The 13,628-nt window shown below is 39.1% G+C and overlaps 1 protein-coding gene across 1 annotated transcript in view; it reads left to right on the top strand.

The window, feature by feature from the left end:
- LOC128663553 (GEM-interacting protein) overlaps positions 1–13,628 on the top strand; it is a 142,203-nt gene that overhangs the window by 20,674 nt on the left and 107,901 nt on the right. The window contains exon 5 of the mRNA XM_053717932.1: positions 4,211–4,336. Within this exon, the coding sequence (XP_053573907.1) occupies positions 4,211–4,336 (126 nt within the window). The remainder of the gene's footprint in view (positions 1–4,210; positions 4,337–13,628) is intronic.

Here is a 13,628-nt window from a genome sequence, read left to right as displayed (position 1 = left end):
AATGGAATTGATGAGAAAATCCTGCCATACCGATATAATGTCATGTATGTATACTTTGCACTTCAGTATTCTGGGAATGGTACTTCACTGGAATTACTCTGTAAAAAGTACATAAGAATTTTTTTATATGTATTGATTATGTTAAACGTTTTTGCTAGAATGTAGAATCGTTTACATTTAGTGAGGTACTGAGTGAATAAATGTTTGGGCTATTTTTCCACTTGGCAGTTGCTTATTCTAATTATGACAGTTTCGTTTCTCCCTCACTGCTGTGTGTGAGGGGGAGGGGCCGTTTTTGGCGCTCTTTGCTACGCATCAAAATTTCCAGTCAGTTGCTCATTGTATTTCCTACATGATCCGGTTCATCTCTACAGAACTCAGGGGTCTTCAAAACTTCTTTTGAGGGAGGTAGATTCTCTCAGCAGAGCTGTGAGAATTATATATTGACTGTGATAAAAAACGTTACTCTGTAATTTAATTAATTTTGCTTTGCTAATGGGAAACCTTTGCTAAAGTTGTGTTGTTTACAAGGATTGATGCTATAACTGTTTTTCAGTTTATTATTTCAACTGTCATTAATCGTTTAGTGTTTCTTTGAGGCACAGTACGTTTTTATTAAATAAAATTGTAGCCAAGTTGCAAGTTTATTTGCTAGTGTGTTGAACATGTCTGATTCAGAGGAAGATACCTGTGTCATTTGTTCCAATGCCAAGGTGGAGCCCAATAGAAATTTATGTACTAACTGTATTGATGCTACTTTAAATAAAAGCCAATCTGTACAAATTGAACAAATTTCACCTAACAGCGAGGGGAGAGTTATGCCGACTAACTCGCCTCACGTGTCAGTACCTGCATCTCCCGCTCGGGAGGTGCGTGATATTGTGGCGCCCAGTACATCTGGGCGGCCATTACAGATAACATTACAAGATATGGCTACTGTTATGACTGAAGTTTTGGCTAAATTACCAGAACTAAGAGGCAAGCGTGATCACTCTGGGGTGAGAACAGAGTGCGCTGATAATACTAGGGCCATGTCTGATACTGCGTCACAGCTTGCAGAGCATGAGGACGGAGAGCTTCATTCTGTGGGTGACGGTTCTGATCCAAACAGATTGGATTCAGATATTTCAAATTTTAAATTTAAATTGGAGAACCTCCGTGTATTACTAGGGGAGGTTTTAGCGGCTCTGAATGATTGTAACACAGTTGCAATACCAGAGAAAATGTGTAGGTTGGATAAATATTTTGCGGTACCGGCGAGTACTGATGTTTTTCCTATACCTAAGAGACTTACTGAAATTGTTACTAAGGAGTGGGATAGACCCGGTGTGCCGTTCTCACCCCCTCCAATATTTAGAAAAATGTTTCCAATAGACGCCACCACACGGGACTTATGGCAAACGGTCCCTAAGGTGGAGGGAGCAGTTTCTACCTTAGCTAAGCGTACCACTATCCCGGTTGAGGATAGCTGTGCTTTTTCAGATCCAATGGATAAAAAACTAGAGGGTTACCTTAAGAAAATGTTTGTTCAACAAGGTTTTATATTGCAACCCCTTGCATGCATCGCGCCGGTCACGGCTGCTGCAGCATTCTGGATTGAATCTCTGGAAGAGAACATTAGTTCAGCTACGCTGGACGAGATTACGGACAGGTTTAGAGTCCTTAAACTAGCTAATTCTTTCATTTCGGAAGCCGTAGTACATTTAACCAAACTTACGGCTAAGAATTCAGGATTCGCCATTCAGGCACGCAGAGCACTGTGGCTAAAATCCTGGTCAGCTGATGTTACTTCTAAATCTAAATTGCTTAATATACCTTTCAAGGGACAGACCTTATTCGGGCCCGGGTTGAAGGAGATTATCGCTGACATTACAGGAGGTAAAGGCCATGCCCTGCCTCAGGACAAAGCCAAAGCTAAGACTAGACAGTCTAATTTTCGTTCCTTTCGTAATTTCAAAGCAGGAGCAGCATCAACTTCCTCTGCACCAAAACAGGAAGGAGCTGTTGCTCGTTACAGACAAGGCTGGAGACCTAATCAGTCCTGGAACAAGGGCAAGCAGGCCAGGAAACCTGCTGCTGCCCCTAAGACAGCATGAATCGAGGGCCCCCGATCCGGGACCGGATCTGGTGGGGGGCAGACTTTCTCTCTTCGCCCAGGCTTGGGCAAGAGATGTTCAGGATCCCTGGGCGCTAGAGATCATATCTCAGGGATACCTTCTGGACTTCAAATTCTCTCCCCCAAGAGGGAGATTTCATCTGTCAAGGTTGTCAACAAACCAAATAAAGAAAGAGGCGTTTCTACGCTGCGTACAAGATCTTTTATTAATGGGAGTGATCCATCCGGTTCCGCGGTCGGAACAAGGACAAGGGTTTTACTCAAATCTGTTTGAGTAACTAACTTCTCTGAAGCTGACTGCTTGGAAATTGAACGTTTGATTTTATCAAAACGTGGTTTTTCTGAGTCGGTTATTGATACCCTGATACAGGCTAGGAAGCCTGTTACCAGAAGGATTTACCATAAGATATGGCGTAAATACCTATCCTGGTGCGAATCCAAAGGTTACTCTTGGAGTAAGGTTAGGATTCCTAGGATATTGTCCTTTCTACAAGAAGGTTTAGAAAAGGGTTTATCGGCTAGTTCATTAAAGGGACAGATCTCAGCTCTGTCCATTTTGTTGCACAAGCGTCTGTCAGAAATTCCAGACGTCCAGGCTTTTTGTCAAGCTTTAGCTAGGATCAAGCCTGTGTTTAAAACTGTTGCTCCGCCATGGAGTTTAAACCTGGTTCTTAACGTTTTACAAGGAGTTCCGTTTGAACCTCTTCATTCCATTGATATAAAGTTGTTATCTTGGAAAGTTCTATTTTTAACGGCTATTTCTTCGGCTCGGAGAGTCTCTGAGTTATCAGCCCTACATTGTGATTCTCCTTATTTGATTTTTCATTCAGATAAGGTAGTTCTGCGTACAAAACCTGGGTTCTTACCTAAGGTAGTCACTAACAGGAACATCAATCAGGAGATTGTTGTTCCTTCTTTGTGCCCGAATCCTTCTTCAAAGAAGGAACGTCTTCTGCACAATCTGGATGTAGTTCGTGCCCTCAAGTTCTATTTGCAGGCAACTAAGGAATTTCGACAAACGTCTTCCCTGTTTGTCGTGTACTCTGGTCAGAGGAGAGGTCAAAAGGCTTCGGCTACCTCTCTTTCCTTCTGGCTTCGTAGCATAATTCGTTTAGCCTATGAGACTGCTGGACAGCAGCCTCCTGAAAGAATTACAGCTCATTCTACTAGAGCTGTGGCTTCCACTTGGGCCTTTAAGAATGAGGCCTCTGTTGAACAGATTTGCAAGGCTGCAACTTGGTCTTCGCTCCATACTTTTTCAAAATTTTACAAATTTGACACTTTTGCTTCTTCGGAGGCTATTTTTGGGAGAAAGGTTCTTCAGGCAGTGGTTCCTTCTGTATAATGAGCCTGCCTAGCCCTCCCGTCATCCGTGTACTTTTGCTTTGGTATTGCAGAATTCAGAATTTATGCAGATGACTACTGCTTAGTGTAATGGAAATCTTCAGTGACGTCTGCTCAGGCAAGTGATGTCAGTCCAGTCATACCAATGACACAGACAAAACTTGAAAGTCTGTTTTAATGAGAAAAATGCAGGGGTATAAATAACACTCAATATCTTATTGTAGGGGCAATACAATAATATAAACAGTGTGTCAAATAAAGTTAATTTAATCTATAAGAAATTAAAAAAAAATTAAGTACAAATAGCATTATATTATTTCTTATAAAGGTATAAGCTCAAAATCTAATATATAAGCTTAGAGATATTATGAGACCAGACCGATAGGTGAAAAGTGTTCACAAATAAGCTATGTATGCAAATGCTCGACCCTGAAATGTTTTTATGCTAAAATTATGCACTAATTACAATGTAGTAATTTTTAGGGTGTATAAAAGCAAAATTACCCTTTTTATTTTACTGTGTCTGTGTCAGCCTGGCTAACTAACTGGCTAAGAGAATTTAATAATACAGATATATTAAATTGCTTTCAGTTTAAAACCAATACAAATAGATCTAGGATCTTATTATATTTTCAAAATCTCTATATACAAACAGTCTAACAAAAAAAACAACTTTTAACTGTCTACACAAATGCACAAAAGCTCAATGAAATATTATTCCTGGTTCATTTTTTATTTATGACTCCACAGATGAAGATTCTGATGAGATTCTAATCCATAGTGAAGGGGGAGTTGAGTCCGCACTCAACTATGCAAAACGTTGGTGCAAATATGTGAGGGAGGTGCTGGGATATATGGAGAGACAACTCAGTTACGGTATGTGAAATTTCTTTGTGTGTCTAAATACTAGTATATGGGGATTGTGCAGTATATACTGTATATGCGCAAGCAAAGTATAGATATTATGCAGTGTAAAAAAAATCTTGTTTTGCAGATAACACATCAGCAGTATGTGCATACTGCATGATAGATAGATAGATTGATAGACTGTATTAACCCCTTAACGACCAACGACGTATGGGGTACGTCCTGCAAAAAAATACAGTTAATGACCAAGGACGTACCCCATACGTCGTTGGTCTTTGAAAGCAGTGGAAGCGATCCTGATAGCTTCCAGCTGCTTTCATGTTATTGCAGTGATGCCTCAATATTGAGGCATCCTGCAATAACTGTTTTTAGCCATCCGATGCAGAGAGAGACACTCTGTGGCCCTCTCTGCATCGGCTATCGATGGCCGTTATCGTTGGTGGGTGGGAGCTCATCCAGGGAGGCGGGTGGGCAGTCATTGGTGGAGGAGGGGGGAGGGATCTAGTGCGGGTGCGTGCACGTGCACGGGCGCGTGCACGAGAGCCGTGCATGCACGGTCTATGAAAACAGCATCAATATGCTGTAGATCTGGAGGGTGGGAGAGAGGACTGGGGAGGGTGGGATTTTAAAATCAAGGCATCTGGGAGAGGGTGGGGGGTTGGATGTTGAGGGGGGGCAGCTACACTACACTACAGAAATAAATAAAATATTTAATAAAATAAAAAATAAAAAATACATTATTATTTTTCAAACTGGGTACTGGCAGACAGCTGCCAGTACCCAATATGGTGCCCAATAAAGGCATAGGGGGGGGGGTTAAAGAGCTGTTTGGGGGGGGGATCAGGGAGGTTGGGGGCTAAGGGGGGTCCTACACAGCAGAATAATTATTATTTTTTTTTTAAAAAAACCTAAAACAACCCAAAAAAACTTTTATTTTAGTACTGGCAGACTTTCTGCCAGTACTTAAGATGGCGGGGACAATTGTGGGGTGGGGGAGGGAAGGGAGCTGTTTGGGAGGGATCAGGGGGTGGGATGTGTCAGGTGGGAGGCTGATCTCTACACTAAAGCTAAAATTAACCCTGCAAGCTCCCTACAAGCTACCTAATTAACTCCTTCACTGCTAGACATAATATACGTGTGATGCGCAGCGGCATTTAGTGACCTTCTAACTATCAAAAATCAACGCCAAAGCCATATATATCTGCTATTTCTGAACAAAGGGGATCCCAGAGAAGCATTTACAACAATTTGTGCCATAATTGCACAAGCTGTTTGTAAATAATTTCAGTGAGAAACCTAAAATTGTGAAATATTTAAAGTTTTTTTTAATTTGATCGCATTTGGCGGTGAAATGGTGGCATGAAATATACCAAAATGGGCCTAGATCAATACTTGGGGTTGTTTACTACACTACACTAAAGCTAAAATTAACCCTACAAGCTCCCTACATGCTCCCTAATTAACCCCTTCACTGCTGCGCATAATACACGTGTGGTGCGCAGTGGCATTTAGCAGCCTTCTAATTACCAAAAAGCAACGTAAAAGCCATATATGTCTGCTATTTCTGAACAAAGGGGATCCCAGAAAAGCATTTAAAACTATTTGTGCAATAATTGCACAAGCTGTTTGTAAAGAATTTCAGTGAGAAACCTAAAGTTTGTGAAAAAATTTGTGAAAAAGTGAACATTTTTTTTTATTTGATCGCATTTGGCGGTGAAATGGTGGCATGAAATATACCAAAATGGGCCTAGATCAATACTTTGGGATGTCTTCTAAAAATATATATGTATACATGTTAAAGGATATTCAGGGATTCCTGACAGATATCAGTGTCCCAATGTAACTAGCGCTAATTTTGAAAAAAAGTGGTTTGGAAATAGCAAAGTGCTACTTTTATTTAGTGCCCTATAACTTGCAAAAAAAGCAAAGAACATGTAAACATTGGGTATTTCTAAACTCAGGACAAAATTTAGAAACTATTTAGCATGGGTGTTTTTTGGTGGTTGTAGATGTGCAACAGATTTTGGGGGTCAAAGTTTGAAAAAATTGTTTTTTTTCCATTTTTTCCTCATATTTTATAATTTTTTTAATAGTAAATTATAAGATATGATGAAAATAATGGTATCTTTAGAAAGTCCATTTAATGGCGAGAAAAACGGTATATAATATGTGTGGGTACAGTAAATGAGTAAGAGGAAAATTACAGCTAAACACAAACACATTAGAAATGTAAAAATAGCCTTAGTCCCAAACGGTCAACAAATGGAAAAGTGCTCTGGTCACTAAGGCCTAGATTTGGAGTTTGGCGGTAGCCGTGAAAACCAGCATTAGAGGCTCCTAACGCTGGTTTTAGGCTAACTCCGGTATTTGGAGTCACTCAAAAAAGGGTCTATGCTCACTTTTCAGCCGCGACTTTTCCATACCGCAGATCCCCTTACGTCAATTGCGTATCCTATCTTTTCAATGGGATTTTTCTAACTCCGGTATTTAGAGTCGTGTCTGAAGTGAGCGTTAGAAACTCCAGCCGCAGAAAAAAGTCAGTAGTTAAGAGCTTTCTGGGCTAACGCCGGTTCATAAATCTCTTAACTACTGTACTCTAAAGTACACTAACACCCATAAACTACCTATGTACCCCTAAACCGAGGTCCCCCCACATCGCCACCACTCGATTAAATTTTTTTAACCCCTAATCTGCCGACCGCCACCTATGTTATACTTATGTACCCCTAATCTGCTGCCCCTAACACCGCCGACCCCTGTATTATATTTATTAACCCCTAATCTGCCCCCCACAACGTCGCCGCCAGCTACCTACAATAATTAACCACTAATCTGCCGACCACAAAGCGCCGCCACCTACATTATAGCTATGTACCCCTAATCTGCTGCCCCTAACACCGCCGACCCCTATATTATATTTATTAACCCCTAATCTGCCCCCCTCAACGTCGCCTCCACCTGCCTACACTTATTAACCCCTAATCTGCCGAGCGGACCGCACCGCTACTATAATAAAGTTATTAACCCCTAATCCGCCTCACTAACCCTATAATAAATATTATTAACCCCTAATCTGCCCTCCCTAACATCGCCGACACCTAACTTCAATTATTAACCCCTAATCTGCCGACCGGAGCTCACCGCTATTCTAATAAATTTATTAACCCCTAAAGCTAAGTCTAACCCTAACACTAACACCCCCCTAAATTAAATATAATTTTAATCTAACAAAATAAATTAACTCTTATTAAATAAATTATTCCTATTTAAAGATAAATACTTACCTGTAAAATAAATCCTAATATAGCTACAATATAAATTATAATTACATTGTAGCTATTTTAGGATTAATATTTATTTTACAGGCAACTTTGTAATTATTTTAACCATGTACAATAGCTATTAAATAGTTAAGAACTATTTAATAGCTACCTAGTTAAAATAATTACAAAATTACCTGTAAAATAAATCCTAACCTAAGTTACAATAAACCTAACACTATACTATCATTAAATTAATTAAATAAAATACCTATAATTACCTACAATTAAACCTAACACTACACTATCAATACATTAATTAAATACAATATCTACAAATAACTACAATGAAATAAACTAACTAAAGTACAAAAAATAAAAAAGAACTAAGTTACAAAAAATAAAAAAATATCTACAAACATAAGAAAAATATTACAACAATTTTAAACTAATTACACCTACTCTAAGCCCCCTAATAAAATAACAAAGACCCCCAAAATAAAAAATGCCCTACCCTATTCTAAATTAATAAAGTTCAAAGCTCTTTTACCTTACCAGCCCTGAACAGGGCCCTTTGCGGGGCATGCCCCAAGAAGTTCAGCTCTTTTGCCTGTAAAAAAAAAACATACAATCCCCCCCCCCAACATTACAACCCACCACCACATACCCCTAATCTAACCCAAACCCCCCTTAAATAAACCTAACACTAAGCCCCTGAAGATCATCCTACCTTGTCTTCACCTCACCAGGTATCACCGATCCGTCCTGGCTCCAAAATCTTCATCCAACCCAAGCGGGGGCTGGCGATCCATCATCCGGTGGCTGAAGAGGTCCAGAAGAGGCTCCAAAGTCTTCATCCTATCCGGGAAGAAGAGGCGATCCGGACCGGCAACCATCTTGATCCAAGCGGCATCTTCTATCTTCATCCGATGACGACCGGCTCCATCCTGAAGACCTCCACCGCGGACCCATCTTCTTCCGGCGACGTCCAACTGAAGAATGACGGTTCCTTTAAGGGACGTCATCCAAGATGGCGTCCCTCGAATTCCGATTGGCTGATAGGATTCTATCAGCCAATCGGAATTAAGGTAGGAATATTCTGAGTGGCTGATGGAATCAGCCAATCAGAATCAAGTTCAATCCGATTGGCTGATCCAATCAGCCAATCAGATTGAGCTCGCATTCTATGGGCTGTTCCGATCAGCCAATAGAATGCGAGCTCAATCTGATTGGCTGATCGGATCAGCTAATCGGATTGAACTTGATTCTGATTGGCTGATTCCATCAGCCAATCAGAATATTCCTACCTTAATTCCGATTGGCTGATAGAATCCTGTCAGCCAATCGGAATTCGAGGGACGCCATCTTGGATGACGTCCCTTAAAGGAACCGTCATTCTTCAGTTGGATGTCGTCGGAAGAAGATGGGTCCGCGGTGGAGGTCTTCAGGATGGAGCCGGTCGTCATCGGATGAAGATAGAAGATGCCGCTTGGATCAAGATGGTTGCCGGTCCGGATCGCCTCTTCTTCCCGGATAGGATGAAGACTTTGGAGCCTCTTCTGGACCCCTTCAGCCACCGGATGATGGATCGCCAGCCCCCGCTTGGGTTGGATGAAGATTTTGGAGCCAGGACGGATCGGTGATACCTGGTGAGGTGAAGACAAGGTAGGATGATCTTCAGGGGCTTAGTGTTAGGTTTATTTAAGGGGGGTTTGGGTTAGATTAGGGGTATGTGGGTGGTGGGTTGTAATGTTGGGGGGGTTATTGTATGTTTTTTTTTTACAGGCAAAAGAGCTGAACTTCTTGGGGCATGCCCCGCAAAGGGCCCTGTTCAGGGCTGGTAAGGTAAAAGAGCTTTGAACTTTATTAATTTAGAATAGGGTAGGGCATTTTTTATTTTGGGGGTCTTTGTTATTTTATTAGGGGGCTTAGAGTAGGTGTAATTAGTTTAAAATTGTTGTAATATTTTTCTTATGTTTGTAGATATTTTTTTATTTTTTGTAACTTAGTTCTTTTTTATTTTTTGTACTTTAGTTAGTTTATTTCATTGTAGTTATTTGTAGATATTGTATTTAATTAATGTATTGATAGTGTAGTGTTAGGTTTAATTGTAGGTAATTGTAGGTATTTTATTTAATTAATTTAATGATAGTATAGTGTTAGGTTTAATTGTAACTTAGGTTAGGATTTATTTTACAGGTAATGTTGTAATTATTTTAACTAGGTAACTATTAAATAGTTCTTAACTATTTAATAGCTATTGTACCTGGTTAAAATAAATACAAAGTTACCTGTAAAATAAATATTATTCCTAAAATAGCTACAATGTAATTATAATTTATATTGTAGCTATATTAGGATTTATTTTACAGGTAAGTATTTATCTTTAAATAGGAATAATTTATTTAATAAGAGTTAATTCATTTCGTTAGATTAAAATTATATTTAACTTAGGGGGGTGTTAGTGTTAGGGTTAGACTTAGCTTTAGGGGTTAATACATTTATTAGAATAGCGGTGAGCTCCGGTCGGCAGATTAGGGGTTAATAATTGAAGTTAGGTGTCGGCGATGTTAGGGAGGGCAGATTAGGGGTTAATACTATTTATTATAGGGTTAGTGAGGCGGATTAGGGGTTAATAACTTTATTATAGTAGCGCTCAGGTCCGGTCGGCAGATTAGGGGTTAATAAGTGTAGGCAGGTGGAGGCGACGTTGTGGGGAGCAGATTAGGTACATAGGGATAATGTAAGTAGCGGCGGTTTACGGAGCGGCAGATTAGGGGTTAAAAAAAATATGCAGGGGTCAGCGATAGCGGGGGCGGCAGAATAGGGGTTAATAAGTGTAAGGTTAGGGGTGTTTAGACTCGGGGTACATGTTAGGGTGTTAGGTGCAGACGTAGGAAGTGTTTACGCATAGCAAACAATGGGGCTGCGTTAAGAGCTGAACGCGGCTTTTTTGCAGGTGTTAGGTTTTTTTTCAGCTCAAACAGCCCCATTGTTTCCTATGGGAGAATCGTGCACAAGCACGTTTTTAAGGCTGGCCGCGTCCGTAAGCAACTCTGGTATCGAGAGTTGAAGTTGCGTTAAAAATGCTCTACGCTCCTTTTTTGGAGCCTAACGCAGCCTTTATGTGGACTCTCAATACCAGAGTTATTTTTATGGTGCGGCCAGAAAAAAGCCGACGTTAGCTACGCGGGTCCTTACCGACAAAACTCCAAATCTAGCCGTAAGGGGTTAAAGGAATACTAAACCCAATTTTTTTCTTTCATGATTCACATCAGAGCATGCAATTTTAAGCAGCTTTCTAATTTACTCCTATTATCAATTTTTCTTCGTTCTATTGGTATCTTTATTTGAAAAAGCAGGGATGTAAGCTTAGGAGCCGGCCCATTTTTGGTTCAGAACCTGAGTAGAGCTTGCTGATTGGTGGCTACATGTAAACCTATATTCAGCACTATTTTATAGTCTCTAGGTAGTGTGTGGTATGTATATGTATTTAATTAATATATACGTGATATCTTGTACAGCTAATAACAACATCTGCAGGAAAAGTTAGAAAATAGTAATCAAGACCTCAACACCTTGAAATGGTATTTAGCAATAAGGCTTTTAAAATCTTTATTTTAATTTCATACTCGCATGTTGTGATTTTAAGTTACAGTATTTTCTTAAACAGGATTTCTCTTGGCAATTGCGTTTTTGTGATTGGAATTTAACAGTCTGCCATTTTTGTCCTGTTTATTGGCAACCAAGATCAGTTGCACAGGTTGTTACATTAAACAGAAGTTCCAGAAATCGTGTTTTGAAAAACCGAGAGATTCTAAAACCTCTCGTCGTCATCTTCTTACAGTAGTAGCTGACTAGCAAAGACAAACCTCATTCTGTGCAGTGAGGTTTAGAACTTTTGACAATATTTTAAACCTCATATTCATAATTTATAGTGAAAGCACTGTAAATATCCCATTTTAGAAGACAAAGGGTTAGATTATGAGTGGAGCGGTAATTACCGCTCCTGCTCACACGCTAACACCACTCGACTTCTGCTCTTTGCGCGAGTTGGGTAGCACTCATATTACAAGTTGAAAGTAAATGGTTATCGCTTGAGTGCTAACCTGACTCGCGCAAAGAGCAGAACTTAGAATATCACGATCGAGTTAACGTACTCTGCCATTGACTTGAATGCAGAGAAAAGTGGAAAAAAACTAACACTCATACTCTAACCTGAATCACCTTAAGATCTCTACTCTAATAACCCCAAATTTCCCACCAACTATTAACTCATAAACTGCCACCCCCCACATTGCGAAGAAACCTTCTACACTATTAACCCCTAAACTTCCACCATCCATATTGCAAAGTAACCTACACTATTAACCCTTAAACTCCCACACCCACATCACAAACTGCCCCTCTATACTATTTACCCCTAAACTGCCACACACCTCCACTGCAAAGTAACCCACTAACATCTAAACCCCTAACAGTTATGCCAAAATAGACTAACCTTACCTTTACAAAAAAGCAACAACAACCTACCATTACTTTAAAAAAAGATAAACCTAACTTTACTTACAAAAACAACAACCTACCATTACAAAAATAATAATAAAAAATATGTGTGTATATATATATATATATATATATATATACATACACTTTTGTGCCCTTCCCAGTCAAATACCTTAAAATATGCAATATAATTTTTAAACAAATTGAATATGTTTTTAATTTTTTTTAATAGAAATACTTGAAATATTTAAGTTCTCTGCTTAGAAGAAAATGTTATTTTTATTTTTAAACATATAAACACACACATATATATATATATATATATATATATACACACACAATATAGAGCTATTTAGCCTGAGTCTTTCGCTTGCGCACTAAATTTTTCTTTCATCTTGTAATACGAGAGCAAACATAGAAGCGCTATTGATTTAACTTGAGCACAGTTAGTGCTCAAGAGAGATAAACATGTATCGCACCTCTTGTAATCTAGGCCTTTGTGTGAGTCAATGACAAGAGGCCTAAATGTGCAACACCAATCAGCAGCTAGCTCCCAGTAGTGCATTTCTGCGGCTAAGCCTGCCTAGGTATGCTTTTCAACAAAAATACCAAAAAAACAAACAAATTAGATAATAGAAGTAAAGTGGAAAGTTGTTTAAAATTGTACACTCTATCTGAATCATAAAATAATAAAATGAGTTTCATGTCCCTTTAAGCTGCTTACTTGTTTGTTTTGCTGCAGTATCCCTGGATTCCCCCCCCCCCCCCCAATTGTTTGTAAGTAGGTTAATTTAGTAAGGTTTGAATAGTAATAAATAAAATATTAAAAAAACAAACAATGTATTATGTGCAATCATTTTCCTTGCTTGGATTATTCATTGCTTATTTAATGTCCCTTTATGGAACAGACCGGGGAGCTGTGTGACAGTAGAAATACGTTCTGAATAAATAGATTTTATATTTTTTACAGTGTTTTTTTGTTTGTTTTGCAAAAATTTATTTGCTGTTGAAAAAAAAACATTTTTGTACTTGTGGGGGCATCACTGTCTATAGATAAAGTTGGAGAAGTTTTTCCTAATGAGCCAGTAAATTTCTAGTCCACAAACCACTAATGTGCTTCCTGCTAGTTTTAAAATACATTTAAACAGATGTAACTTAAAGGGACAGTATACACCAATTTTCATATAACTGCATGTATTAGTAACTACTATAAAGAAGAATATGCACAGATACTGATATAAAAATCCAGTATAAAACTGTTTAAAAACTTATTTAGAAGCTCCCAGTTTGGCTCTGTTAAAAGGATTAGCTAGAACACCCACCGAAACTAGTAAATATTCAGACACTCCTCCCTCCCACTTCCTCTGCATATGAAAAGACCCTTTACACAAACAGAAGCAAGCTGGAGTAGGTATACGTCGGTATTCTCCTAAAACTTTGGGGCTTGGTTAGGAGTCTGAAATTCAGCGCAATGTTATTTAAAAATAAGCAAAACTATAAAAAAAAAAAACCCCAAAAAAACCTGTATGGGCTAT

The sequence above is a fragment of the Bombina bombina genome, chromosome 6 (assembly GCF_027579735.1).
Source record: "Bombina bombina isolate aBomBom1 chromosome 6, aBomBom1.pri, whole genome shotgun sequence".
Taxonomy (NCBI): domain Eukaryota; kingdom Metazoa; phylum Chordata; class Amphibia; order Anura; family Bombinatoridae; genus Bombina; species Bombina bombina.
The sequence above is the reverse complement of the archived record's forward strand: the minus strand, read 5'-3'. Positions and strand labels throughout refer to the sequence as shown.